This window comes from Hypomesus nipponensis, chromosome 11 (genome assembly GCF_054491055.1).
Source record: "Hypomesus nipponensis isolate SF chromosome 11, ASM5449105v1, whole genome shotgun sequence".
NCBI classification, from domain to species: domain Eukaryota; kingdom Metazoa; phylum Chordata; class Actinopteri; order Osmeriformes; family Osmeridae; genus Hypomesus; species Hypomesus nipponensis.
In genome coordinates, this window is record NC_140371.1 from 9,800,635 (window position 1) to 9,826,911 (window position 26,277).

At 43.7% G+C, this 26,277-nt stretch overlaps 1 protein-coding gene across 1 annotated transcript; it reads left to right on the forward strand.

Annotated features, from left to right (window-relative positions):
• The first annotated feature begins 7,871 nt into the window (after positions 1–7,871).
• On the forward strand, positions 7,872–25,425 carry efemp1 (EGF-like fibulin extracellular matrix protein 1). Its single transcript, XM_084666981.1, has 11 exons — positions 7,872–8,348; positions 8,798–8,914; positions 9,141–9,186; positions 9,444–9,725; positions 20,154–20,276; positions 20,515–20,634; positions 21,549–21,668; positions 21,767–21,886; positions 23,195–23,321; positions 23,443–23,635; positions 23,717–25,425. The coding sequence occupies exons 2-11, from the start codon at positions 8,834–8,836 to the stop codon at positions 23,876–23,878; spliced, it is 1,374 nt and encodes a 457-aa protein (XP_084523107.1). The 5' UTR covers positions 7,872–8,348; positions 8,798–8,833; the 3' UTR covers positions 23,879–25,425.
• Positions 25,426–26,277: the final 852 nt, after the last annotated feature.

The following is a 26,277-nucleotide window of genomic DNA, read 5'->3' on the forward strand; positions in this document are numbered from 1 at the left end:
GGCCAGTTTATTCACACATTGAAATATTCTTCAAGTTACTTGACAATGAGCTACAAGAGCATTGCCATGCTGATGTTTCTGCGCCTTGCAGGGTCTTGTCGCTATGCCCTGCTTTAGCCATGTGTCAGCAGCGCTCACTCTGCCTGATTGGCTGCCGGGGCTCGGGCGTGTTTCGATGGCCGACAGCCCAGACTGGACAATGGCCAAATCAGACATATCACATCCCACCAGGGGCCAATAGAGACAAGACGGGGGACGGACAGAAAGACAAATGACGTGTGTCTGCATACACTGTACATATTGTTGCGTCAGAATGTGTCTCACACGTTGCTTGTACTGACCATAGTATGAGCGTGTGCGTCTGTTTAGGTTTTGTTCATGTGTGCGGGTGTACACGTAGGGTGTCTATTTGTACATGTCTTAAAGTGTGTTCGTAAGAGAGATGTACATGTTGCTCAGTCAGCTATTGCCCAGACAGAGACCATCAATCACATAGCAATAGTGAGCCACAGTGCTCTTCTGCGACTCCCCTGGGCTGCTGCTCTGGGCAGAATTACACAGCACTTTACCTGCTTACCTGTCTTCCTGTCTTCCGGCCTGCCTGCCTGTCTGCCTGTCTGTTGGGTGTTCCTTACACAGTGAGACATACAGATGGAAAAATGGGAACGCTAACTATTGGTTTGAAACTGGGGAAGTGACAGGTGTGTGTGTGTGCACTGTGCTAGAGGAAGCCCAGGAGGTGGAAGAGGAAGGGAAATGGTTTTGGGACAGGACAACCCATATGACACAGAACGTGTGCCAGAATCTCTGATTGGACCATGCCAGAGACAGAGCAAAGTCTCCCTTACAAGCACAGTCAGAGAAAACGTAGTTAACTTCATCCCTTCATGACCTAAAATTGGTATAACATTTTTGTGGGATGTTGAAACGGGACCATACGATAAACAAGGCTTTGTGGGGTGTGGCATTTGGACGTATTGGGAGAGAGTACTCAGGCCTGGTGGGGTACACTGCATGGACTGCTGCGCTCTTCTGGTTGTCATAAAAAGCTTGTTGAAAAGGTCACTTATTACTACAGCTATGTTTGTAGCGCACTCAGTTGATAGGTGACCTACTGAAACATGGACCAATTAGGCCACCTGTCTATACACAGAGGACTGAACCTCTATTGGAGAAGATGTTGGAGAGAGAGACCAAAGCCAGCATGCAGGCGTGGAATATGGATATTAGGTCCACAATGAGATTGAGAGGTGGATGCTGCAATTGTAATGTTGCAAACAGAGATCCAGATTCCAGATTTTTGTTGTTGTTGAGGGATGTGTTCTGGCATTGTATGAAATAACATTCTAGGAATCTGAGCCACATTAGAACGGAGCTTTTAAGTTGCTTTCGAAGGTGAGGGTTCAGTGGGATGGAGAGGCATATAATATTGTTGGTGTCAGGAAACTATTATAATGAATAAAGTCCTTGGCACCACTCTTGTCCACCTGGGAGACAGACCTGAAAAGAACTCTGGGAAAAGGTCAGTCCTCCAACGGGCCTAAATCGAATCCCCTCTCATTTACGTGAGACATAAATTCACATTTAAATGGCAGAAAATTGCCTCGTCGCCTGATACACGGTAGGCTATGAAATTATAATCACACTTCTCCCCGGCTGTCTGTACGTGTGTATGTATTCTGTGTATGAGCGGGAAAGGGTGTAGGGGAAAAATTATGCATCCAATATTGGGCCTGGGATGTAAATATGATCTAGACAGACAGTGGAGCTTGATGTGCCATCGGCCCATTTCATCTGTTGGAGTGCCACAAAGGCAAAATGGGACCCAGACACACAGGAGACGGATTGGCAATTAAAAAACTGGTCTCCATAGGTCTATAAAAAGTGTCTGTAGACACTTCAAGAACAGGCTGAATTCTTTTTTAACCGACTGCTCATCTGTGGTATACTCTCCTGTATGTGCAAAGGCTATCAAAGCATTGCAGGCACTCTGCATTTGTTTCTTAAAATACGTCATCAGTGATGTAGATCCATGGTAAACATAAAAATAAGAAATGCGGACAAGACAAAAGATGAAAATAAATACAGAATATAAGTTATCACAAAGTGAGACTTAGCAGAGTGTATAGCCAAGTCTGGTTTACATATCCTTATTTTATTGTGACATTAACAATGCTTTAATTTTTAGTATCTCAAACGTGTAGTAAAATAATGTTAGTGTGCAATAATATTTACAGTCTTTACAATCTCCCCCCCCCCCAAAAAAAAAAAAGTTGTTTTACATAATTATGGTAGCCTGTACGTTTCACTAAGCTGTCGAGTGCCCCTTCTCTACACCCATTTTACGATACCTCCCTCTTATTTCTCACTTCTCTCCTTCTTTAGCAGCGCCCTTCTTAACAGAAAGGTTGTGACAAATGCACATGTCAGATCAGTTCATGCGTACACACACATATTGGCACAAGTACAGACACACACCCATGTCTCGACATCCCTCCAGAACCTTCCATCCAGCCCCAGACACACAGTATGCCTACAATTACTACAGAGCACAATGAGTCTCTCCAGGAGGGCTCTTATGAGACTTTCTCATAACTCTGATGGCTCCATCCATTGTATTAGTTCCCTTTGACAAATTGAACTCCAACAGACAAATGACGTCTCTATTTTGGAGAGAGCAGAAGACTGCTGTATCCACAGCAACTGAACTGACCGGTCTTTTAATGAAGTGTTAACACAAGCTGACATGTTGACCACAGGTCTCCGAGGTTGTCGACATGACAGCTAACGTGTTTGACAACACAGTGAATGGCTGAAGACCATAGTTCACACGGTTATGTTATTGTATTGTTATGAATTGTATTGTACTTTATTGTATTGTTGATGAGAGTCATCGATGTGTGAAATTTACATTTAGTCATTTAGCAGATGCTCTTATCCAGAGCGACTTACAGTAAGTACGGGGACATTCCCCCCGAGACATGTGGGGTGAAGTGCCTTGCCCAAGGACACAACGTAACTTGGCATGGCCGGCTATCGAACTGGCAACTCTCAGATTAATAGCCCGACTCCCTAACCGCTCAGCCACCGGACTCCCTGAAATCGGCTTATTGAAACATAGACTTTGTGTTGAATGGAGGTTCCATTCAAAATTGGCTATTCTGGACAATTTGAAAAAACAAAAATCCTAAAATGTCTAATTCAGTGGATTTTTGCATGTGGCAGATGTAAACAGTGAGAGTTGTCTTTATCGTCCATTCCCTGTTCAGTATTAAAGAACTGGAATGAGGTACTAAAGAACACTGCAGCATAGTGGAATATCTGCTTGACTTTGGGGTCCCTTCTTCTTTCTCTTTGTCTAGTGCTAACTGTGGTCCTTTCCCCACCATAGCACAGGGGTCTGCTCAAGAACAGCTCAGCACAGCCCAGTAAACCCCCATTTAGCCCCAGAACAGCCCTGTACAGACCCATCCAGATACGCACAGCACCATACAACCTCCAAACAGTCCCATACAATCCCTACAGTGCTGTACCGCATAACTCCTCCTTACATTACTATGCAAGTTTAGAACTGTGATATACTATCCTGTACAGTCATGTACAGTGGACGTTAGAAATACAATTTTATCCTGTTGCTATCGACACTTCACATTTTCATTTTATAAAATCACCAGCTTGTGTAGGAGTGTGACAATCATGATTGTTTCTTGCTGTGTAACCTATAAATACTCTGCACCCATACGCATTTTCACAAGAAAACATCATGCAAATGTTAACCAGCGCCAGACACAAACTAGATCATATATATTTATTTTTTAACAATAGGGGTTTAGCATGAATTTTATGCTAAACTATAACTGAAAAAATCCATGAAGTTCAGACAGATGGCATTTAGCACTAGCTGTGCTGGGCCCAGCAGGACCCACAGCTTAAGAGGTAAGGCCTGTCAAAACCACTCTGTCCTTTCAGCGCCTAACAAAGTGTGGACTGTCAGCCTGTTCTCTCTAATAAACTTAAGATTTCTCCTTTGTCAACGTCTCTGCCTCGCCGTGGCCTAAATAAATGGACTCGCATGCAGACTCAGTAGAATATTTATGTAGTTTATACAGTATATAATATATAACTTTAAAACAGCAAAGGAATATTGTTTGCTCCTAGTAAGTTGAAACAAAGAGGGTTTGTCCCCTGTACAGTGACTTTTAATATGTTATAAATGTTACACTGGTTGACATAATAGATACTCTGTATAATAAATGATTGCCCTCTTAACAGTATGTTATGATGGTACTTTATGTCTGTCATGTTATTACCAAAACCATATATAATCAACCACAAGAGGGTGCCATGGCTTATGTAATAACATTCCAATAAAAAACGGTATCACTTTCTAACCTAAAGAAACTCAAAAACTCTGTCAAACTCTCAACTGCTATTTCAGTATGAATACTCAATTTCATGTATAAAGTCCATGTGTAAACTTGGCCTCTGTCTTTTCCCTCTCTTCTCTTCCCCTGTCAATTTGTTTCAGTGTCAGCAGGGGTCAAATGCTGACCTCAAAAAGAAGAAACCCGAGTGACCTTTCACCCCAAACCAGGCATGTGCTGACCCAGAGGACACAACCCAACAATGGAAGGCACGTGCCCTCTCCCTATCACCATGGTAACCGGGGGACCCTCAGTAACGGGGAGACACAGGGCGCGTGTGTTAGCCTAATGGATGATGGTTGAGGCTCTCTTCTTTACCAGAGTCTGTTAACCATCTGGTATGGTGACACCTAGAGAAGAATCCGCATTTGTGGCCACCTTAGCTTGTGTGAGTGCATGTGTGTTTGTGGATTCTCGGGACAGACTGGATAATCTCTGCAGGCAACTGTGAAGGTGCTTAAGATTCTCACAATCACCTGGAGAGATTCTGCCGTCTGTAACTCAAAGACCCCTGCACACATTTAAGTTGTCATTAGCATGACTTAGCACCCCAAATGTTTTTTTCGACCTACCCTGGTGGTTTGGTTTGTGTCAGCTAATTGCTCTTCATTATCACCGTATTGACTCTGCGACATGGCACTGACTCTTTTACTACTGTAATGTTACCATACAAAACACAGTATACTCGGCCAGCAGTTCCTACTACCACATGGCTTCTGCCACATTCTGGGCTGCTATCAAAGGATTATGACACAATAACATGCTTTATCCATGCCAGATTAGTTGACGAAAAAGCAAAATAAAATGATATGTTGATGTCTTTTATCATCCCTGGCCAATGTGTGGAATCAAAGACGCCATTGATTGTGTGACCGGATAGAACCTGTATTAAGCCTGTCCCCAACGGCAGGTGCAGTCCACCCAGTGGAAAGACTTGGTGCTTGTTATCCTTAGGCACCGTCCTTTTTTCACCCAAAAACCTTCCAAGCCTCCATCTTTTCTCCTCCCTTGAACACGTTGTGACTCACTGCACCCATAACCTTGTGACAGAGTAACCTCTAAAAGCCTACTTATCATTCTTCCTCCTTCACTCCCTCTATTCTTCCTCCCTCTTTCCCATGCTCCTCCCTTCCTTCCTTTGCCTCCTCCTTTCTGTCTCTCTTCCCCACACCTCCAGACTGCCCTTCATGTTGCTCCCTCTCCCTCCCTCCCGCCCTCTCTTCATGATCTGCTGCGCTTTGGTGAAATCTCAGCTGGCAACTGTGAGTCGTTCACTAGCTCCTCTCACAATGGCCTCTGGGATTATGCTAAACGCAGCGCTTCGACGGCTCTCCCTGGTCCGCTCTCGTCCATCCACTGGCCCCCATATTCGATACCCCTCAGCGCCCCAGTAGAGATGGTCTCTCAATGAAGATGTCACTGCGATTACATAAGCTCACCTCAAAGTCACCCTCCCTGTCTTGCTCGTCCTCCTTTGCACGTCCCCTCCTCTGGACAGAAAGAAATCCTTTTGCTCCCTTTTCTCCCTAGTCCTTTGAAGTATCCCCCTCCCCACCCCCACACCCCCACACCCTGCCATCTCCTCGTTCATAATGCATGCCTATTTTAAATTTGCATGAATTCGTCAATGCAAGTGCCCCACCCTTGCCATCTTGGCTTGCAGACATGCTGATCTACAGGTATTGTTTTGAGATGTGGACTGCAAAGGAGGTATTACTCATTGAGACTGATCTCCTCTTATATATTTTGTTATAGGATGTCCCTGGTGGATAGAAAGTTTAGGGGTAGGCTACAGTGTAGGCAAAAATGTTTTTGGTGGTGTTTCTTTCGACATATGGAGATGGACTGGCTGTCACCCTGCACTGGTAAGTTGGGTGAAGGCAAAGCTTTCTGATGTGGACGATACTGCATCAGGAACTGATTGGCTGATGCTGAATGGCCAACAGTACTTGATGCAATGCCGTCAGCATCGAAAGATCATCAGATTCATTTATATCCTATATTTTTATTTGACAAGGCAAGACTATGATCCGCTATGTCTGTTTACACAATTAATGTGAAAGTTAAACGGGCATGTTTGGCCCTGTATGCATTGTGAATGAGCAATAAAAATGACACATTTTACAATGTATTTGATTTGCTTGTTTTGATTGTGCAGTGACACACAACAATGATAATCAGCAGTCTCAGCAAAAGACAAATTATTTACTATACCAAGTTACAATCAAGCAGTTACCATTACAAAAAAACTAACAAAAAACGCCATCTCACACATCAGAGTTGAATCTATTTTACTGTCAGTTGCGGTTCCACAAACAGAATATATTGTATCTGAAATGACCATAGATCATATGAGGTCATATGTGATATTTTCTTGTGTTTGTATTGTGTTTGAATAAATCACATTAATTATGGGATAAACCTGTCTTTTCAGAACAGCTATATGTTTGGAAGCACATAACTGTAGAATAAACAAAATTATGGACGTCAATGCCTCTGTGGCATCACCAACTGTATCACCTTTCGCCTGCAGTTAAGCTTTTTGTCTCATCCGTTCTTGCGTCAAACTTGTATAAACTTACCCATTAATCTCCATGGAGTACGTCAGAGCACCTTTGATTCATCAAGTCCATTTGTGGCTTCATTGTGATATCTGCTTGACAGCTTGCCAATGAAAATAATCTTCCTATCTCAAAAGCAAATCGAAACAAAACATTTACCTGTTTTTGTTCAGTTAATCCATTTGGTATTCTGGTTTCATAACTTGTTTCGTTATCTTGTGTGTGCAACATTAAACCTATTTGGTTTTATCTGACGTTGTTGCACTTTCTCATTTAACACAGATTACAGTTGTCAAGTCATTGATTATCTCCTGCACTATATATTTGGAAATTGCTTAGGATGAAAGAGTAATATATATCAATGTAATGCAAGTGTCTTGTTCTCTTATCTTACACATATCCTTTCATCTTCATTGTAAAAAAACAAGGTACATATTTGTAACGGATGAATCAAGAACACATTTTGCAGTACTTTTACAATGGGTTTGTATTTTTTATGCAGACAGGAAAATATACTTCTACAATTGTATGTCATTCAGACCACTCCTGGGGGAGGGTTAGATGGGACCAATAACGGTGCATTGGCAAACTGATGCACGCACACACACACACACACACACACATGCACACACGCACACACAGAAACACACACAGAGATTTTCTCTGTTCACCCATGGGAAATGCAGTAGCACTTGCCAAGTCCGGCAGATGTTTCTGAAGCACAGGCATCTTGTAAACACCAGGAGACGCATTAGAGGCTAATGTACTGGGTGCTGACAGAGGTCTTTAACAGATGATGTGATTCACCACCTGCTCCTCAGAAATAAGGGGAATTACAGAGATCCTCCACACGCCTGTTAGGGTTTGCAGAACCCACAACTTTATGGAGATACATAGCCACGTCACGTGGGAGATGTTTCTCTCATAACATTTATTGCGGATACAGGACGTCTCTTAGAAGAAATGTATCGCACCATCAGTGTAACCTCATGTACACGCTGGACCAAGTCAACAACCGCTGACTTTAACCATTCTGCTCATTTCTTTTGAGAAAATAGATTTCGTCAAACTTTCTCTGTAGTGCCACAGTTTGCCTATAGAGGGAGCCACTCTACAGCATCATCCAGACCGCTGCATCCTATCAGTCCTCAGACCAGTGCAAGGATTCCGCTGTGCCCCCAGAGCAACCTGTCCGGGACACCGCCCCCAACATTCCACAAGAACCGCATGTTCGCCAGAAGTGCTGCACACCAACCATTCTCTCCAAACACACCACACGCTCTGGACCCGGCCGCGCATCCTAAAGTAGCTGCTGTTAAATTTGGAAAGGAGTCTACATCAACAGGTTACACAGATACTGCAGGTAAGACCAGGTATGGTTGCGAGACGACTTATGTCTCCAAGGTTAGGCTGGCAACCGCAGGTGAGGCACCGGAGTGATGCGACAATGATAACGGGATAACGGGTCTTTATCAGGAACCTCTGAAAACATATCTTTGATCTACTCAAATGTATACATAAAATTCAACACTAATTACTAAAACGTTAAACCATGAATTATCCATAGACTATGCATGATCATCTTTACGAGCATTACGCGCCAGATCCGTTTGGAAAAAACACGAGAAAAACACTCAGAGGAGTTTGTTGGAGCGGTGCCAACACAAACAACGCGCCATTAGCGGGAGATGTTCGCACTCGCTCAGCAATTCCATCAATGATGTAATAACGGGTATTAAAACGTGTAGCCTGTCAAGGAAAAATGATCGCTTCTTCTTAATCCATTTTGTTCCCCCGTGGCTACCTCGGTAGGTAACTCTCTTAGTCCAGACTCGTCGTTTCGACGCTATGCTGGGGATCTGCGTGTGTCTCTGCGCCGTCTTCACCCATGTCCTCTCGCAGGACGTGGAGGAGCCAATCACCTACACAGTAAGTTGACCAATTCGTGGATGTCTGCACCTTGCTTGATTATCAATGAAACAAATAGGTTTTAACATAGGCTACTCAAGAATTTTCAGGAGTATGTAAAAATGTACAGGTATTTCTCATGATGTCACAGAAGAAGAGATGAATCAATTCGATTTTTTTTTACCACAAAGTAAATGGGTGAAAAATAAATTATTGAACGGTCTCTTTAATACTCTCTTTTTCCCAGTGCACAGATGGATATGAGTTTGACCCTGTTCGACAGGTGTGCAAGGGTAAGACATATGGAAGTACTGTACAATTTGATGATATAGTACCAAGCAGTGATACATCCTACTCTGTTTATGAAAGGCAGTTATGTCTGAAGTTAGTGTGTACATTTGGAGCCTAGAAATAATATTTCTCGCCTTCTCTCTCTTTCTATCTCCCTCTTTCTATCTCCCTATCTTTCTATTTCTGTATCTCTCCCTTTCTTTCACCCTATCTATCTATTTCTCTCTCTATATATCTCCGTCCCTCGCCCTCTCTCAAGATATTGATGAGTGTGCACTGGTAAATGATGCCTGTAAAGGAGGAATGAAGTGCATCAATCACTTCGGCGGTTACCTCTGCCTACCCCAGAATGCTCAAATCTTTGTCAGCAACGACGACGACCAGTTCCGCGCTGCAGAACCCATCCCACCGGTCCCTCAAGTCCCGCCCACAAGACTTCAGCCCCCGCGGGTCCTGCCTGGCCGCGGTGGGGTCGGCACGGGTTCTCGAACCGTGCGCTGTGCGCCCGGCTTCACACCGGACGACCAGAACTTCTGCAGAGGTAGCCCCCCCCACCCCTATATCTGACCCTCCTAATCCTTGTGAACTGCTTATTAACTGGGACATAAAAGATTTGGGAAAGCATCCCATGATACCGTCGAACATACGTTCTAACTACTAGATGGGTGTTTAAGCAGTTGAAGCATGCTCACTTTAAATGTGAACCATTCAAAGTCTGTCTACCTCTTGAACAGGGAACAGCAGTTAAACCATGCGTGCTGTAGCTGCTGTGAGTGTTGAACGCTACTCAGTTTTTCTCTCTGTGATGTCAGGTTTCCTGAGCTCTCAGGTTGCTCGCAGTGTGATGTTTTTGGCCCGTGTTCAACTTCCTCTCAAAACATGAACATTACTCCTGTTGCGGGTGTCCAACAGTGCTGCTGCAGTAGCAAACAGCAGAGCGAGTAAGAGTAAGCGAGAGGGGAAAAGAGAGAGAGAGAACAGAAACATGAGAGAATCGAAAGGAATGTAATAGGTTAATAGCTTCTCGCGCCAATTAGCATTCGGCATTAGGCCTGGTGGTGAAAAATACTGCATCATCATGGTGAGGGGTTTGGTGATGGAAATATGCCTATTTGGTCACCTGAGGAAAATATATATGGTGCATTACTGCATGAGTTGAATGAAACTCCGGTATAGCAGTACACCAACCACAAAATATTAGGCTTTGTCATGGTGCATCATAGGTTTATGGTCTTCAAATGAATCCTACCCAATCCCATTTCCCACCTTTATGTTCATCAATTGAACATGCAGAAATGGTATGAGAGAGCTGTGAAATTATTGACGATTGGAAATCCAAGTTAGGATTCTGCTCGCATTCATTCTTTGTTTATTTCTTTCTTTCTTCTTTTAAAGAGGTTTATTATTTACCCTCAACTCCTGTATTCTGTCCTCACTAAATAATGTTATGGATGGATGGATAGATAGATCATTTCCAAGTTTCTTGTGTTAAACCGTAAAACTGTACAAAAAGATGTCACAAACATATGTTTCTTATGACACAAGACAGAAAATGGCACAACGATAAGCTAGCAGTTCATGTGGTAACATATGGTCAAGTTAAAACAAGTATTTGGGGTATATGACAGTGGTATAGCGCTTGACTGCAGATCAAGGGATGCAGGTTCAATGTATGTTGCTTTGGATTAATTTCCTGCTAAATTAATACATTATTGTTGTACTACCTTTTACCTGATTAAGTAGTGCTTAATGTTTTTGTTATAGTTTGTAGCTTTTATGATGTTATTGCTAACATTACTAACATAGTACAGAAAACACCATTAGCTGTACAAAGCTGGCAGACCGTTACTTAATGTAACTTAATGTGGTCACATCTAGACTTAAAAAAAAAAAAAGAATATTATTTTTAACAGACCCAGACTTGCTTTTAGAAGGCTGTGCCAGTACAATGATTCAGCATTTTTTGTCTTCACATTTAAATTGTTCCAATTCCAAACATTAAATGCTGACTTCTATACTTCAACATTTCCTTTGGAGCAATAGGGACCTGCACAGACATTTGGAGGAGATATTTCTCTAACCCCCCCCCCCCCCCCCCCTGTGCAGCAGTCTTTCTCATACAAGCTCAAAAAAGCGATAACAATTTTTCACATGGCATTTATCATCAGGTGTGTTTGACTTCATGCAGCGACGGCAGTGCCGACAAACGGCTGCAGCCGGCTGCCTTGAAGCTGAGAATGCCATTGGGTACTTCAAGTCAGCTGGGCGGCAGGCGGTTGCAGGCGACGCTAGCACTGCATGAAGTCGAACACACCTATTATCTCCATTACTGCAAAACGTCACATGAAAGTGGAAGGGTTTTCCCTCTCCAGAGGGGCAGATCAGCCAATCAGGGCAAACGGGCTGTTGCCCGGGCAACAATAGCCCGTACCTGTGCACGTCTCTGCTGTTGAGACATTTTGGCCGAGCAACTGCACCCTTCTGTACTCTGCAGTTCTGTCCCAATAAAGGGCAGCACAACAATAACAATTGTATTGCTTCTCAGTATCGCTTCCTTCCTCACTTGGCTACTGGGGAGATCAAACTAGGGTCCTCTGACCCACTGATCCTCAACAACCACCTTTCATAGACATCTGTCATGCCTACGTACTCTGCGCAGCCTGCAACGAGGCTGTGCTCTGCTTCCCCTGAGTTTTGAGTTAATTGATTTCACCTGTTGCTTGTTTGACCCCTTCTAGTTTGCTATTTAAACACCAGTGTTTCCTAGTTTCTTTGCAAAGTCTTACTCTTTTCTTAAATAGTCAGTCTGAGCCTTGTTGCATTCAGTTTAGTACATTTCTGTGATCAACCATTTGCCTGTCTTCCGATCACGTTTTTGGATAGCCTCATTTGCCCTGTTTGCCAACCATGTTTTTGGATAACCTCTTTTGCCTCTATTGTGCCTGTGTATCGACTACTGCCTGTTCCTGGACTACCCTGTTCATAATAAACCCTCTGCACTTGGATCCTGAGTCTGGTCAGGTTACAACATCGCACTAGGTGTTTTAAGATAGCAATTCGATCGTTCGCCGGTATTTATACTGAGAAGTGAATTTAACCAATCCACCTTGTTTGCAATAACATATCTAAGTGCAACTTTGTAGGTGCGGTCAGTTTAAGAGACAGTGTTATAACAGTTTCCAATGAGGGATAGCATCCCACCTTTACCACCATCTATGATGTAGCTAGTCAGCACTGAACTCCAAGAGGTATGCCACTGTACATGCCTGCTCAAAAGTAATACAAATCTTTTCCTGATTTCCAAGATTCAACAAAGCCTTTACTAGGAATAGTCTTGTGGGCCAATTTATTTTAATCTGAAAGTACTATCACAGCCCAGCATACCTAAATCACAGATTAAACTTTTCTTAATGCTATTTCCTCCGGAACTAGAGTCACCATTTACTCTTGCCTCCAATGTTGCTAGATGCATCTGCAAGATGTTGGACTGGATTCCATTGTGAACTGTAGAGATTGCTGATGTCTAAGTCCTTGGAAGAGATTTGTACTCAGACAACATCATTACAGATCATGACCTTCACATTGTTCAGTGAACAGTTCTCTTACCGGAACCTTGACTTACATTGTGAATGGAAAGGTAAATCCCATTTGTATTATGATGAGCCTTTTGTAAATGGCAACAGGCACACAGAGGTTGAAGTAAGTATGCAGGTCCCGCTGAGGCCTAAGCTACACTGAAGAGGCAATGGATCTTTTCATCTGGTTTTTAGCACTCCATGGGAGTTAAAGCTTTCTGCACTGATGCTGACACCTACTGTAGAACTTGGGCAGGTACCAACACACCTGATCTATGTTCAGTGGCAAAGTTTGGCCGGTTTAAGCTTCAAGAAGAAGCTACTAGAAGGCATTTATTTCCAGGGAACAATGTAGGGATATAAATTATGTTTAGCTGCCTCATTGTGCTTGTTTGGGAGTTGGAAGGAAGGTGAACATAAAGTTCCAGCATGAAGTCAGCTGTTTCTGTATAAGCAGGTGCATGTTGCAACTTATGTTCCTTAGTGTGGTTCAATCCAGTTGATTTATGCAAGGCTTAGAAATGCACATGTGGGAAGTATACACAGTTTAGAAACCTTATTTTTGTGTCCCCAAGATTTCAACACAAACCAGAACTCATCGCCGTTAACTTCTTCACACACTGTACCTGAGCCAACCCTCGAGGGGTGTGAAAAATGAATTCTCTTTTATTTGTGTGTGTGTCCTTATGTACTTCTTGTTGGAGCTGTCGAATCTGTCCTTTACTTGAATAGTGCAACAACAGGGGCAAATAAGTCCTTCTGGAGAACATTTGTCCTGCAGACACTAACACTGGCTTTGCTTGTGGGCTCCTCCTTGGCACAACTTGCTATTGGGCTTAGGGAACACTAGGGAGAGGTTTTGTGAAGGGTCTCCTGTGAATAGCTCGTGAACCAATATGTTCATGGGATATCAGAAGTTGATAAATATCTATTTCTTGCTAACCCATTGACACTCAGTCACTTTACACTTTCAGAATGTGTTCATCTGGCCAAATAACGGTTAATCTCAGCAGTAACAGCTAGCTTGTTTGTCAATCTTGATTCTTGAAATCAATATGTTGCATCTGAGTTTTAACCTACATATTGTTTTATAACATAAAACATACTTTTGTTTTGGACAACGTCAATGGTCTGCTCTTCACTGTAAATAAGTCCTCGAAGCCTGGATAATAGAAACAGAACTGTACCGGTGCTATTGGCCCCCGAACAGTATGGAGTGACTTTGTTGTTCAGTGGATAAGTGCTGTGAGAAAAGATTTTAGAGCTTGTACTAACATGTCTGCAGTTTGAAATACTTTGGCATTAAAGTGAAGCTATGGCAAGAGTCAGGAAAAAATCAAGAACAAACTGAAATAAATAAACCCGTACAGTACCACTAGGTGTTGCTACAATAGTAGCACAAGCAATGGGCATGCATGGGCAGGACATCCACCAAGCCTCATGCTCCTCACTTGATTAAATGAGGCGGTTGTCCTCCTTGAAGAGGGAATTGTCTGTTTTTCTGCTGTGGCTGCTTAGTGGTCTCACATGCTTAGTCTGCTAATGCTGGGGTCTCCTTTCCTCTCCATGTGTCTTCAGTTGAGAAGAAACCTCAGTGTATCAAATAGTGCATACATCATGCTTACTCAGCACTTACTCACCGCTCTGCAGAGGAAATCGCAAGTGTGGAGTCAGGAGGGCAGAGGGGAGGATAAAGACCTGACAAACAGTTATAGATAATCGGAACAGTTGAGGAACATCATCCAGCTGTGGATTCCTCATGAACACACAAATCCCATACAGTGGTTTGTTGCTCATGACCTTACATATGTAGAGAATGATTGTCAAGGGTCCCTGAATATTTGTTGTGCTGTAGCACTGATGCTTTTTGGTTCCACATTGTGTGTTTGTTGTGATTTCAACCATGTGAAACATACCTTAATCAGTTTTCTTTGTTCATTCTCGGTTTAAATGTACTTGTCGTTTGTCTCCTGTACGAAATTGAACTTAAGTCTAACACAGTGTTGTTGTAGTGACACAATGTATTGCCTTACTCAAGAGCTGTATTGACTAACGTTACTGTATGTATGACAGCTTAATGATGTGCTTTCCCTTTCCATGACTGACCCCACCCCCACCCTCAAAACACACACACACACACCAACTAGTACTGTAATATACCACACCACTAAAGATGTCTACAAATGGCTTGTTGTACCCTTGTGTATGTATATTAAGTCACTCTCTCTATTTCACTAGCAGTGAGGTCACTTTCCACTTTCAACAAGAGTCATTTATAAAAGAAATCTAATCAATCATTAAAACTGATGATGGATAGAGGTGATATTTTATGATTTGAAATTACAGTCAGCAACCACTTACACTTTAGAACTACTATACTAAGTTTCAGAGGGGTAGCTTGGGAGGTTGGCCAAGCAGCGATTTATTATTATTATTTATATTACTTATTAGTGTTTTAAATGAGGGTACTGTTGTTGTAAGAAAATACTTACCTATTGAGTTCAAGTTGGTGAAGTTAAGCTTTTATAAATGATCAATATACAGCATGTGTTATACATTTGGAAAAACACTGCATATATATTAATATGCTGACAGTATATACAAGCAATGGTGTAAGCACAAAACGAAGTATCCAGGTGATATTAACTAACCTCCAGTATTTATTTCCAGACACTTCCAATTAAATCTTTTCATTTGAGAATTTTTATACCATTGATAAAATAACCTGTTTTAGATTTAGATTATTCAGGCAAAAATAGATATTTGCCTGAATAATTTATAATAATTTTTATTTTAGTTTAAAATTGCAGTCAATACAGAGTGTAGCATGACAGTACATGTCATGTTGATCTGTCAGGCGTCTTAGAGGGTAAATTCTTCTCCTGTTTGTTTGGATACAGTTCACATGCTGATGCTCGGAACACATCTAAAATATGTCATTTAAAGACCCCTAAGCTTGTGGTGATGGCAAACGTCTATAGTTTTCCATGCAGGTCTTTGTGTGAGCAATTACATTTTTCCATGAAGATGCAATTCACTTGAGAGGAATATTTCTGGAATGTTTGACATGCTTGTTTTTTCCGTTGGCTTCCTCGTCTTGTGATGGGAGGACTTACTCCCTCGACAGATGAGAATTACATCGATCTGTAAGCAGCAGGAATGTAGAGAGGGAACCACTGCCAGACAAACTGCTGTTCACAAGGCTTCCTCTTTGATCTGTACTATTACGAGGTAGATTCGGTGTTTAAAGAGATTAACTTCCTGTGGTGGTTCACCACAGAGCTACCAACTCGTGCATAGCTTGCACATACCAAAAATGGAGGATTGGATTTCGCCCATAAGACGTGTTTATAACTTTGCAGGAAATTCCTTCAGATAAGATGATATCAGTGTTTGTTTCGCCAAAACATAGCAGATACGGAGAACATCACTGATATGAACATTGTTTTTATAGAGAAAAAAAACTACAGAGGTACAGTGTGTGTTCCTAATGTACAGTAGATGGACGGATTTTTGTAACATGAAACAAATGTTTGGGGCTGTATACTAAAGCAATTTTAACTACTAGAACAACATAAACAGCTGATGTTAACACAGATATCGTCTTTTTTACATTTTTCCCAGTACTCCAGAGCACTGTTAGACACTTGAACAATAACTCACCTGGCTTCACATTTAACCTACTGAATCCTCAAACAGCAACTGCTATTGTAGGACTTCAGTATGAAAGTAAAAAAAGAAAAAGATATTAGATGAGCGTTTATTTTTCTCTGTGGAACCTCTTATGGTAGTTGATGCTAATCCAAGATAAATTTACCTTCATTAACTGTATGACCCGTATTAGTTTATGAAATGACCCTGTGTGCAGCCCCATTCAACCGTCCTGCTAGTAGCCACCCATTGGCTTCTGCAGTATTTCTGTACAGTGTGCTGTTATTGCATGTGGTTTGGCTTGTTCCCATACCCAGTGGAGCAAAATCATATTTCAAGTCTTCCACTGCCCCCCCCCTTCACACACGCACACACACACTTCAGTGCTGGTGTGGAGGAACGAGAGGGGAAACAGCTAAGTTGTGCCTCCTGTGTGTAAGTGTTTAATGTTGCTGTTATTAGTCACTCAGAGGTCGGGGGCTGTCCAAGGGCCAGCTGTGTCCTCCTCTGATCTGCTCACGCGTGTTGATCTTTCCGCTTACATCATGGGACGCTGCTGTAAATCTCAGGTCCGTTAAGCTGGAAAAGACTCTGTACCTCTATAGGTCTATCCATCCATCCATCGACGCTTCCCTTCGAAGAAGATTATCAAACCCTCATACACTGAAACACGCAGGATAAGTCAACAATCTTTTCTATGCCAATTTTGACTGTCAAAACAGTCAAATCTGTTCAAACCCACATGAAACATATTTAAAGTGTGTGCCTCTGAAGTAATTCAAGTTACAGCTCCAAGACTGAATATGGACAGCGTAGTCACCTCCTACTTGCTAATGCCTAAATGGCACTTTTGCTTCTGTGGATGTATTGCTCCGCGTCTTTTAACTGTACTGTATTATCCTTCATGCGTCCTCCTTGTTCTGAAGACACTGATAATTGTGTCACTTTTTATAGCACATTTGAAAATCTATAAATGAAACAACTTGGAGTATGTGGGAGGAGAGGCTGTGCTAAAGTGTTTGAGATTCAATAACCCCCCCCCCCCCCACCCTACCCCCCTCAGGGTCTGATGTGTATGACAGCCTCATAAAGTTGATGTTGTGAAATTTTATGGGTCATTAACTTCAAACAGTTTGCCCCATGCCTTCCCAGAAGTTTGAATGATCCAATAATCAGAACCAAAGCAAAGCTAACAGAAAGATGACTCAAGCTGTTCTTTGGACTGCCTCCTTCTTTCCATTGCGGTGGTTTAGTGAAAACAAGACCAAATGCGCTGGAGGGATAATTACAACAAGCCCTATCATGTCAGAATAAATCTGGAGTAGAAAACACATTGTTCTGAAAAATGGCCAAACAATTTTGGTCTCTGTTTTGGACAGATATGCGTGGGCGCACACACATGAGCAAAAATGCACATACACGCACACGCACGCACACACACTGCTGTTACCACATGCAGTATAGTTACAGTTACACTCCACACACATATACTCTCACACGTTTTGATTGGTCACCAGCGTCCGCAACCCCAACTCCCACAAGTCATTTAGAGTAAATCTCCCTTAAAATCTGGGAGTTTAAGTCTGACATCAAATACACACTGTGCCTTTTAAATCAACCTTGAGATGATGAAAAGCTACTTGGCCTCTGAAAAAGAGCCTCCGCCTTTTCCTTTCCCCTCCCCCATCTACCACTCCTCTCCACACCCCTTCTCTCCATCTCCCCACAGAACAGTGTGGGAGCAAGGTTCGAGATGAGGAAACGGTAGTGGTCGTACATATCAGTACAGACACACGCGTGTGCACACATTAAGATGATGACCACCAAGGGAGCTTTTTATGAAGCTATAACCTGTGGTCCTGACAACAAAAAAGTCACAGCTCAGAGAATGGAGAACCTGTTAAACACATCTCTCGTTAAAATAGGTTTTGTAATAAAAACACATGTTTCAAAGATGTCAAGTGACTATGTGGTCATCAGTGGGGGTTTTATTAAAGGGGAAAGCACACTTTGAAATACTCTACGCTGAGATTTACAGACACATAGTGTTTTCCCCCTAAGCTGCTTTGGTGGATATTTTATGGGTATAAGGTTTATAAGTTATAGAGAGAAGGTAGCAATTGCCACCAGATATTCCTGTGAATGAAATATTGAGTTTCTTTAAACACATGTGCTTTTTATTGGAGCTCAGCTGACAAGAAATAAAATGGGTGTGTCTGTGACTTTTTCCATACATTTCTTGAGCGGACAAACTGTATGTCTGCTCCAACACTCTAACGTGAACTAAGTACAGGAGCTACCAGTGTGCAGGTAGTTTACAGTAATTAACTAATGAGTATCTATCACAGCTCTCCCAGTGTGGCACCATGTTTGTGTCAAAGCAGCTGACACACTGTTAAGCTGTTACCAAATGGCTGTCAGAGATCTGTGCATTATGTGAAGGCTCAGACCACCCAGCAGGACTGCTGATGGGCCCAGAAGGGGGTATGAGCATACAAGGGGGGAGGGGGTGTTGTGTGCGTGCGTGCGTGCGTGTGTGTGTGAGTGAGAGAGAGAGAGGTGCAGGAGGGTTTGATCGTGTGTTACAGTGTGATTCCTTCTTAAGAGAACATACTATCAAACCAAAACAGAAAGAAATACAGAGTGCAGCCATGAATTAAAGAGAGATTGATCGATCAAACGAGAGGATGTATTACACAGTATTTACGTGTATTACGAACTCAGACTAAAGAATATGCTGAATGTGGAGCTTGGGGTCAGCTACAATATTCACACCCTCAGTTACATGTCGTGCCACGATTATCATAGAGAAAGAGAGAGTGTGAACACAGAGTGTGAGGCCACGTGTACGTGTGTGTTTGGGACAGAGTAAGACGGAGGGTGAAATGTGAGTGTTACAGTGAAATTGTGTGAGGACTACAACAGTTCTGCTCTTGGGTTGGGGAATGACTCATCACTTCACTATGGAGGAGTTCTAAAGAAGCTCCGCAGTAACTTCAAACACCTGCTTATTGATGCTCTCAGGGGAGGGAGGGAGGGAGGGAGGGAGGGAGGGAGGGAGGGAGGGAGGGAGGGAGGGAGGGAGGGAGGGAGGGAGGGAGGGAGGGAGGGAGGGAGGGAGGGAGGGAGGGAGGGAGGGAGGGAGGGAGGGAGGGAGGGAGGGAGGGAGGGAGGGAGGGAGGGAGAGAGGGAGAGAGGGAGAGAGGGAGAGAGGGAGAGAGGGAGAGAGGGAGGGAGAGAGGGAGAGAGGGAGAGAGGGAGAGAGGGAGAGAGGGAGAGAGGGAGAGAGGGAGAGAGGGAGAGAGGGAGAGAAGGAGAGAGAGCAATAGACAGAGGTAGGGGAAATGTAGGGGGTGTGTGCATATAGAGGAGCTATTGTGGTTCAAAGCACTTAACACATCCAATGGCCTCTTAAGCTGTATTTTATTGCTAACTTTTTTAAGACACACACAAACACTTGTAGTCCCTTTCACTCACTGCTGTCCCTTTAGCAGTAGATAGGATCAGTCTGAAGTCTCCACCACACCCAACTCTGGATAAGAGCTCTCTCTCTCCCTTTAATCAGCCGCCATATGAATGTGTATGTTTGCGGCTGTATAGGACTCTGTCCATTGCATACATACTGCATGTCACGCACATGAATCTCTTTGCATTGCGGCCTTCCGTCCTCGTTGCTCTATAATTTGTTTGCACTCACACTTGCAGTGTGTGTGTGTGTGTGTGTGTGTGTGTGTGTCTTTCAGACATAGATGAGTGTGCTACAGGCGTACACACCTGTGGTCCAGACCAGACTTGCTACAACACCAGAGGCTCCTTCACCTGCCAGTGTCAGCAAGGTTACCAGAGGAGTGAAGACCAGTGTGTGGGTGAGCCAATCCACAATCAGGAATGGGACCAACCTCCATGAATACTTGGCAAGGTTGTGCTGTTTTGTTTGTGCCTTCCTTTGTCTTTTTTTGTTTGTTTTTTTACGATGTGTGTGCGTGTGTGTGTGTGTGTGTGTGTGTGTGTGCATGAATACCTTGTTTGTGTACATGTGCATGTGTGTTTCCGGTGCGTCCTGTATGTGTGTGTGTGTGTGTGTGTATGTTTTGTCACCCACAGACAGAGACGAGTGTGTTCTCTCCCATTCCTGCATGCATGGGTGTGTCAACACCGATGGGTCCTACTACTGTGAATGCAACCAAGGTTACCGGCTGGCCAGTAACAACCATAGCTGTGTGGGTAAGTCACGTTCAAGACCTCTGTGTGTTTGCATCTATGTGTGTTTGCATTTGTGTGTGTGCATGCATGCATGGATCAAATACAATCCCAATCACATCGGGGATCACAGCAGACTATAGAAGCCATACTTAAGATGACCTCTGACCTCTATGCAGAGGTCTACGTGTACTGGTTAATTCTGTTTGTTTTCGTGTTGGGGACATCCGCATGTTGCTTGCCTCATGGTTTGAATAGGTTTTCTAAAACCGTAGTTGCACCTGGAGGTGGCGGGAGGAGGGAGGCAGAGAGGGGGGAGGGGGGGGGGAGGAGGAGGAAAGGCAGAGAGGAGGGCAGAGGTGCAGGTGCAGGCACATGGACGCAGGCTCCCCAGTGTCCGGCCTCACAATCATTGTCCTCTTATCGCTCCATCACAACAAGGTGCAGAGGGATGTTGCTATTGCAATGATTAAGAAACAAAACAACACATACCCAGCAAGGTTATGCTTGGCTCCTGCACAATGTGAGATTGGCAAGTGCAACCTGAATCTCCTGTTGACGTCAATGCACAATCTCCCCCGCCCCCCCCCCCCACACACACACACACATACACACAACTGATTCAATGTGTGATAGGGCGGTGTGTTGGAGGAATGGAATAGGAATGTCTTGAGAACAACTGAATCGGTCAGAAGGTGAATGGGGAACCCTCCTCATGCCTGACTGGCAGACTGACTGGTGGTTTAGGGTTGTGGACACTTACTGGCACACTGACTGGTGGACAGAGGGAGGTCTAGGTTTGTGTAGACGTATAGGCCGGCTGACAGGCAGACTGGTAAGTGTATAGAGGTTCAGGTGTGTACACTGATTCACAGGTAGACTGACGGACGGCTAGAGATCAATGTGTGTGGAGACCAACTGCTTTGTTCCTCCTTCAGATTTGAATGAGTGTGAGGTGAACAGCCCTTGCCAGCACCAGTGTTTCAACCTCATGGGCTCCTTCCTCTGCCAGTGTGACCATGGATTTGAGCTTGCAGATGATTCAGTCACTTGCCAAGGTCAGCGCACGCAAACACACAATATGACACCTATAAACAAAGACATTCATTATTTGTATGTGTGTGTTCATTCATACGTGTGCATGTGACTCCTAAAGACATAGACGAGTGCAGCTTCTCCAGCTACATGTGTCAGTACCAGTGTGTCAACAGTCCAGGGGCCTACACCTGTGAGTGCCCAGACGGTTACCAGCTCCAGGGAACCAGGCTATGTCAAGGTACCACCTTACTTTCTTCTACCCTCCACCTCCTGTCCTCTTCACATTTCAGGTCTACTCACTCCTCTGGTGCCGGATGTCGATTTTGTTGGCGCTCTGATTTGCAAGATTGGAAGTCGTGGCCCATCACTAACCCTTCTATTATGTGAGCTAGTCATAAACACGATGGGTGGCTGCAGAAAGGCATTCCAGAAATCCAGATGATATCAACAAGGTTGATATCTCAGGCACGCCAGTGGTCAGTTGCATGATAATCAATAGCCAATTAGAACTCCTTCTAGTAACTAGGCAAAAGTGGTGTTTTCTTTTGGTTAAGTTGAATATTCCCTTCAGACCATATACAGTACTTACTGAACAAAATATGCGCCGGCTACCTTGAGGTGCCATTTTCATTTGTTTTTAGTTACTTACCTTCACAGTGAAGTTGATTTTTTGGTTTCATGTGACAACATGGAATTGAAACCTTATCACCAAGGGTTAGGGTTAGAAGAATATTGCAGGTGTGACACCCCCTCTGTGCCAAATAGTTTAGTGTATAACCGACTACGTTGACAAGCCAAAAAACCTGAGAGGGCCGCGATGCAAGAACTTTTGAAGTCATATAGGGTATCGGTGGCATAACTCTCTTTCCTTTCCTCCAAGTGGCATTTGATCACCCCTTCCCCTCCCTATCTCCGCTCCAGGGAGATATATAGTGGAATAAAAGTGCATTCTCTCAACCAAACTGTCATGGAAAGAATGCAGAGGTTAGGTAACACAAACACAGCAACACTGTATCGCCTGGTAAGCCACCCCTGTGAATTTATGTACCTCACTTTGGTTCTTAAGTCTTTTTTTCTTTTGACTTTGAAAGCTCCTTCAAAGAGCAAGGCGGTTATTTTTTCCTCTCCCCCTCGGTCAGTCAGGTGCAGTCTTTGGAAGGGAGCGTGGAGCATGAATCCGGGGTGCTCCGTCAGTAAGAGCTCCCTGTGCTGAATCCAGCTTGTTGGACCAGAAATAGCTTGGTGGTTTGATCGGTGGGCCTGGAGTGGGGGCAGAGGGGCTGTAGAAGGGGAGCCTGGAACTGGGTTGCAGGACCAAGGGGGCTTCCCCTGGGACCCTGTTTGGCCCTCTGTACTCCTGCAGGGTTCCCTGTGTTTTCCTTCATGTTTCTGTGGTTATAGGACTCTAACCAACTCCACATCTTAGACTCTCACTCATGCAGAACTTACTGCTACTACAGAAAATCCCATCAAAAGAACATTGCTGCACCTTTTCATGTGTAACCTGCTATGGTACTGTAAGTCTGATTCCCTCTCCCTCCCCCAGACATTAATGAGTGTGAGACGGGGTCACATAACTGCCAAGAAGACGAGACCTGCTGGAACTACTACGGAGGCTTCCGCTGCTATCCCAGAAACCCCTGCCAGGAGCCTTACGTCAGGACGTCTGAGAAGTCTGTGTCAATTATGTTTTTTCGTTGGTTTTTAATAGAAAATGTGTCCGGGCTCCTCATTATTGGTGTTTCATATGGTTTGCTCTAGGTTCCTCTCATGTTTGTGTGGCTTTCTCTACAGCCGCTGTATCTGCCGATCGTCCACTGAGTGCCAGGGCCTCACACCCTCTATCGTCTTCAAATACATGAGTATCCAGTCGGAACGTTCTGTGCCAGCAGACATCTTCCAGATCCAGGCCACCAACATCTATCCCAACACACACAATACCTTCAGGATCAAAGCTGGCAATGAAGCTGGCGAGTTCTTCCTCAGGGTAAGTCAGAACTGAGCTACAATGGAAGCCAGAACAAAGATGTCATATTTTTACGTTCCTTAAAACGGTATTGTTTCGCAGCGTTCTAGCAATGTAAGCGCCATGCTGGTAATGACCAAGCCTCTGTCGGGCCCCAGAGAGCACGTGGTGGACCTGGAGATGGTCACCCATCACATGGCCATGAACTATCGTTCAAGTTCCCTACTACGACTCACCATCATCGTGGGTCCCTACTCCTTCTGAGAGCAGCCGATCACAACACAACCCAGCACAGCCAAGCTCAAATCGACAAAGGGTGTCCAGCAACACAGTTCACCACAGTTCAGCCCAGCCTCGCTCTACCCTGCTATAGTCTCAACCACACAACCACCCCCTGCCCAGCAAGCTCAGCACAGATGTTGTCATTGTTGTCTTACTTATATGATGAGGGCTTGATGTTACAGCAATACTATAACATTACCTTCACACAAGCCTAGTCTACTTAACCTGTCCTTCTGTGTGAGACTGACTCTGCTGTCTTGTGATAGTATGTAAGATCAAATCAATATGTTGAAATCAATAATTATAAGAGAAGAAATTCACACTTTCCTTGTGAGTGAGACTTCACCCTTTGCTCTTTAAAGGTGCAATCCTTAACTTCCCAGTGGGTGGCCTAAGCCATTTGTGGAGATGTTCTAAGGGGTTGTATGAGTATGCAGAGTACAGTTAGCACAGCCCTGTGTTTGATCGCAGGTCTGGAGCCCGTAACACTTTGGGCAGAAGAGTTTAGTCATGTTCATCTGAGGAAAAAGTCACACTTGTTCCTAGAGTTTACACATATAAGAAGAGAGCGTGAGAAACGGAAAGAGAGAATAAGGGAATGGAGTGGAGATTATACCCTTGGTCCAGGGTGTGTGTGCGCGCTTGTTTGGGATGCCATGTTCATAACCCATAACCCCATGACTCTGTATCCATACTTCAGCCCAGCCCTCTAAACGGGTCCCTCCAGACACAGAGCAGCCATAAGGCCCAAACTCAGAACATGTTCAGGAAATGATGGTAGTTCGTGCCACATCTTGGCTCTGCACTCCGGTCGTTCGCTTTGGGCAAGCAGTCGACCTGTGCCACGATGAGACGAGACCCCAGAGGTACCGCTCCGCCCTCTCATGTTGATCCCAGTCAATAAGCCGGGCCGCAACCAAGCAGGCTTACGTGAGAAAGATAATTAGGACGCTCCCGTAACTAGCCTCTATAAGAAGCAGGGGATCATTAAAGTGTTAAGACCATGCAGCCACTCAACAGCAGTCTAACACACACACACACACACCCTTCATGGCCCCGGCTGCTTTTGGCTCTCAAACGCTCTGTTACACTGTAGATACACGACCAGCACTGATGCAATGGCAACCGGTTTAAACTGGCCACATATGTTTTAGCTTTGATAGGTCTTGTTTTCACAGCAACCTGTCCACATTAGAGGGAATTATCTAGCCATGCAATACTGTATGTTTCAATGATTTCAACCGTGTTCAAACTGCGAGGGTCAACGTTAACCATGGTGACTAACACTGCCCTGAATACAGAAATTAACACACGCATTACAGCAACTGTAACGCACCTTTCTCTTTGATACTGTTGAAAAAAGTTACTTCAGCCTTTATAAATGCCAAAGACTTTCATAACTGATGCAGTATTGTTTCACATCCTTTTTTCTATTTAAAATGACATATATATATATATTTTTACACATGTAACCTTGATTGAATGTACCCTGAAGTGCAAATGTTACAATAAGAATAAAGTTGATTGGATAAACACAATATTGTCTGTGTGGTCCTTTTCCCATAGTGTTACACTTTGCATGTAGCTACAGTACTGTTATGTAATGAGACAAGTAGTGGTTTGCCAAAATATTGCAGCCTTTTCCATATTGAGGATAAAATAAGATGATTTCGTATGGATGTAAAAATAAATCCAGTATCCTATCATATTAATCTCACTTATTGGCACCTAGAGGGATAAATCCACTCTGACAGTATGTGTGTGTGTGCTCACAGACCCTTACAGGCTGGGAACTGGGGGGCCACTGTGGAATAATCTTGCTGTTCTCCACAGGTTTACTGAGAACACTACTGTGATACATGAGGTGTTCCTGTCCTCAGCTCCACCAGGCTGGTTAGATGTGTTTCAGATTATTTGTCATGATCCAAACCCAGGGCCTACAACTCTTCTCAGAGGATTCATCAATGTTAATCTTTTGTTCCTCAGAAACTGATTTCTGTTAACATTGTTTATAATGAATAGTTTGTGAGGGGACGGGGAAATACATCAATCTAGATACTGTATATTTAATTTCAGAGGCCAACTTTCCCAGTAACCTCAATAAAAATGATGTTTCATGCTACTTGTCCTTGAGTCAAAACATTGGATTCTAATCATTTTTAATCCACTATTTAACCAAAAGGAAAAGTTTACAAATTCAATTGTGCACTCCTATCAGTCCTCCACTACTCTATAACTTGACCTTCTCATATCTATTTATCGGAGGTGGATGGTTGTTGAAAAGTTGTTGTCTGAGAGGTTAAGCTAATCTTACATGTGTGCCCAAGGGCAATTTCAACCTCTACCCAATCCTAAACCTGGAGAAAAGATTTACCAAATGT

Bases quoted from the DNA above. Each gene is read 5' to 3' on its own strand.
- efemp1 (XM_084666981.1), top strand. From the start codon at position 8,834: ATGCTGGGGATCTGCGTGTGTCTCTGCGCCGTCTTCACCCATGTCCTC. The intron at 8,915-9,140 runs GTAAGTTGACCA...TCTTTTTCCCAG, and splicing joins AGGAGCCAATCACCTACACA to TGCACAGATGGATATGAGTT. The intron at 21,669-21,766 runs GTCAGCGCACGC...TGACTCCTAAAG, and splicing joins TGATTCAGTCACTTGCCAAG to ACATAGACGAGTGCAGCTTC.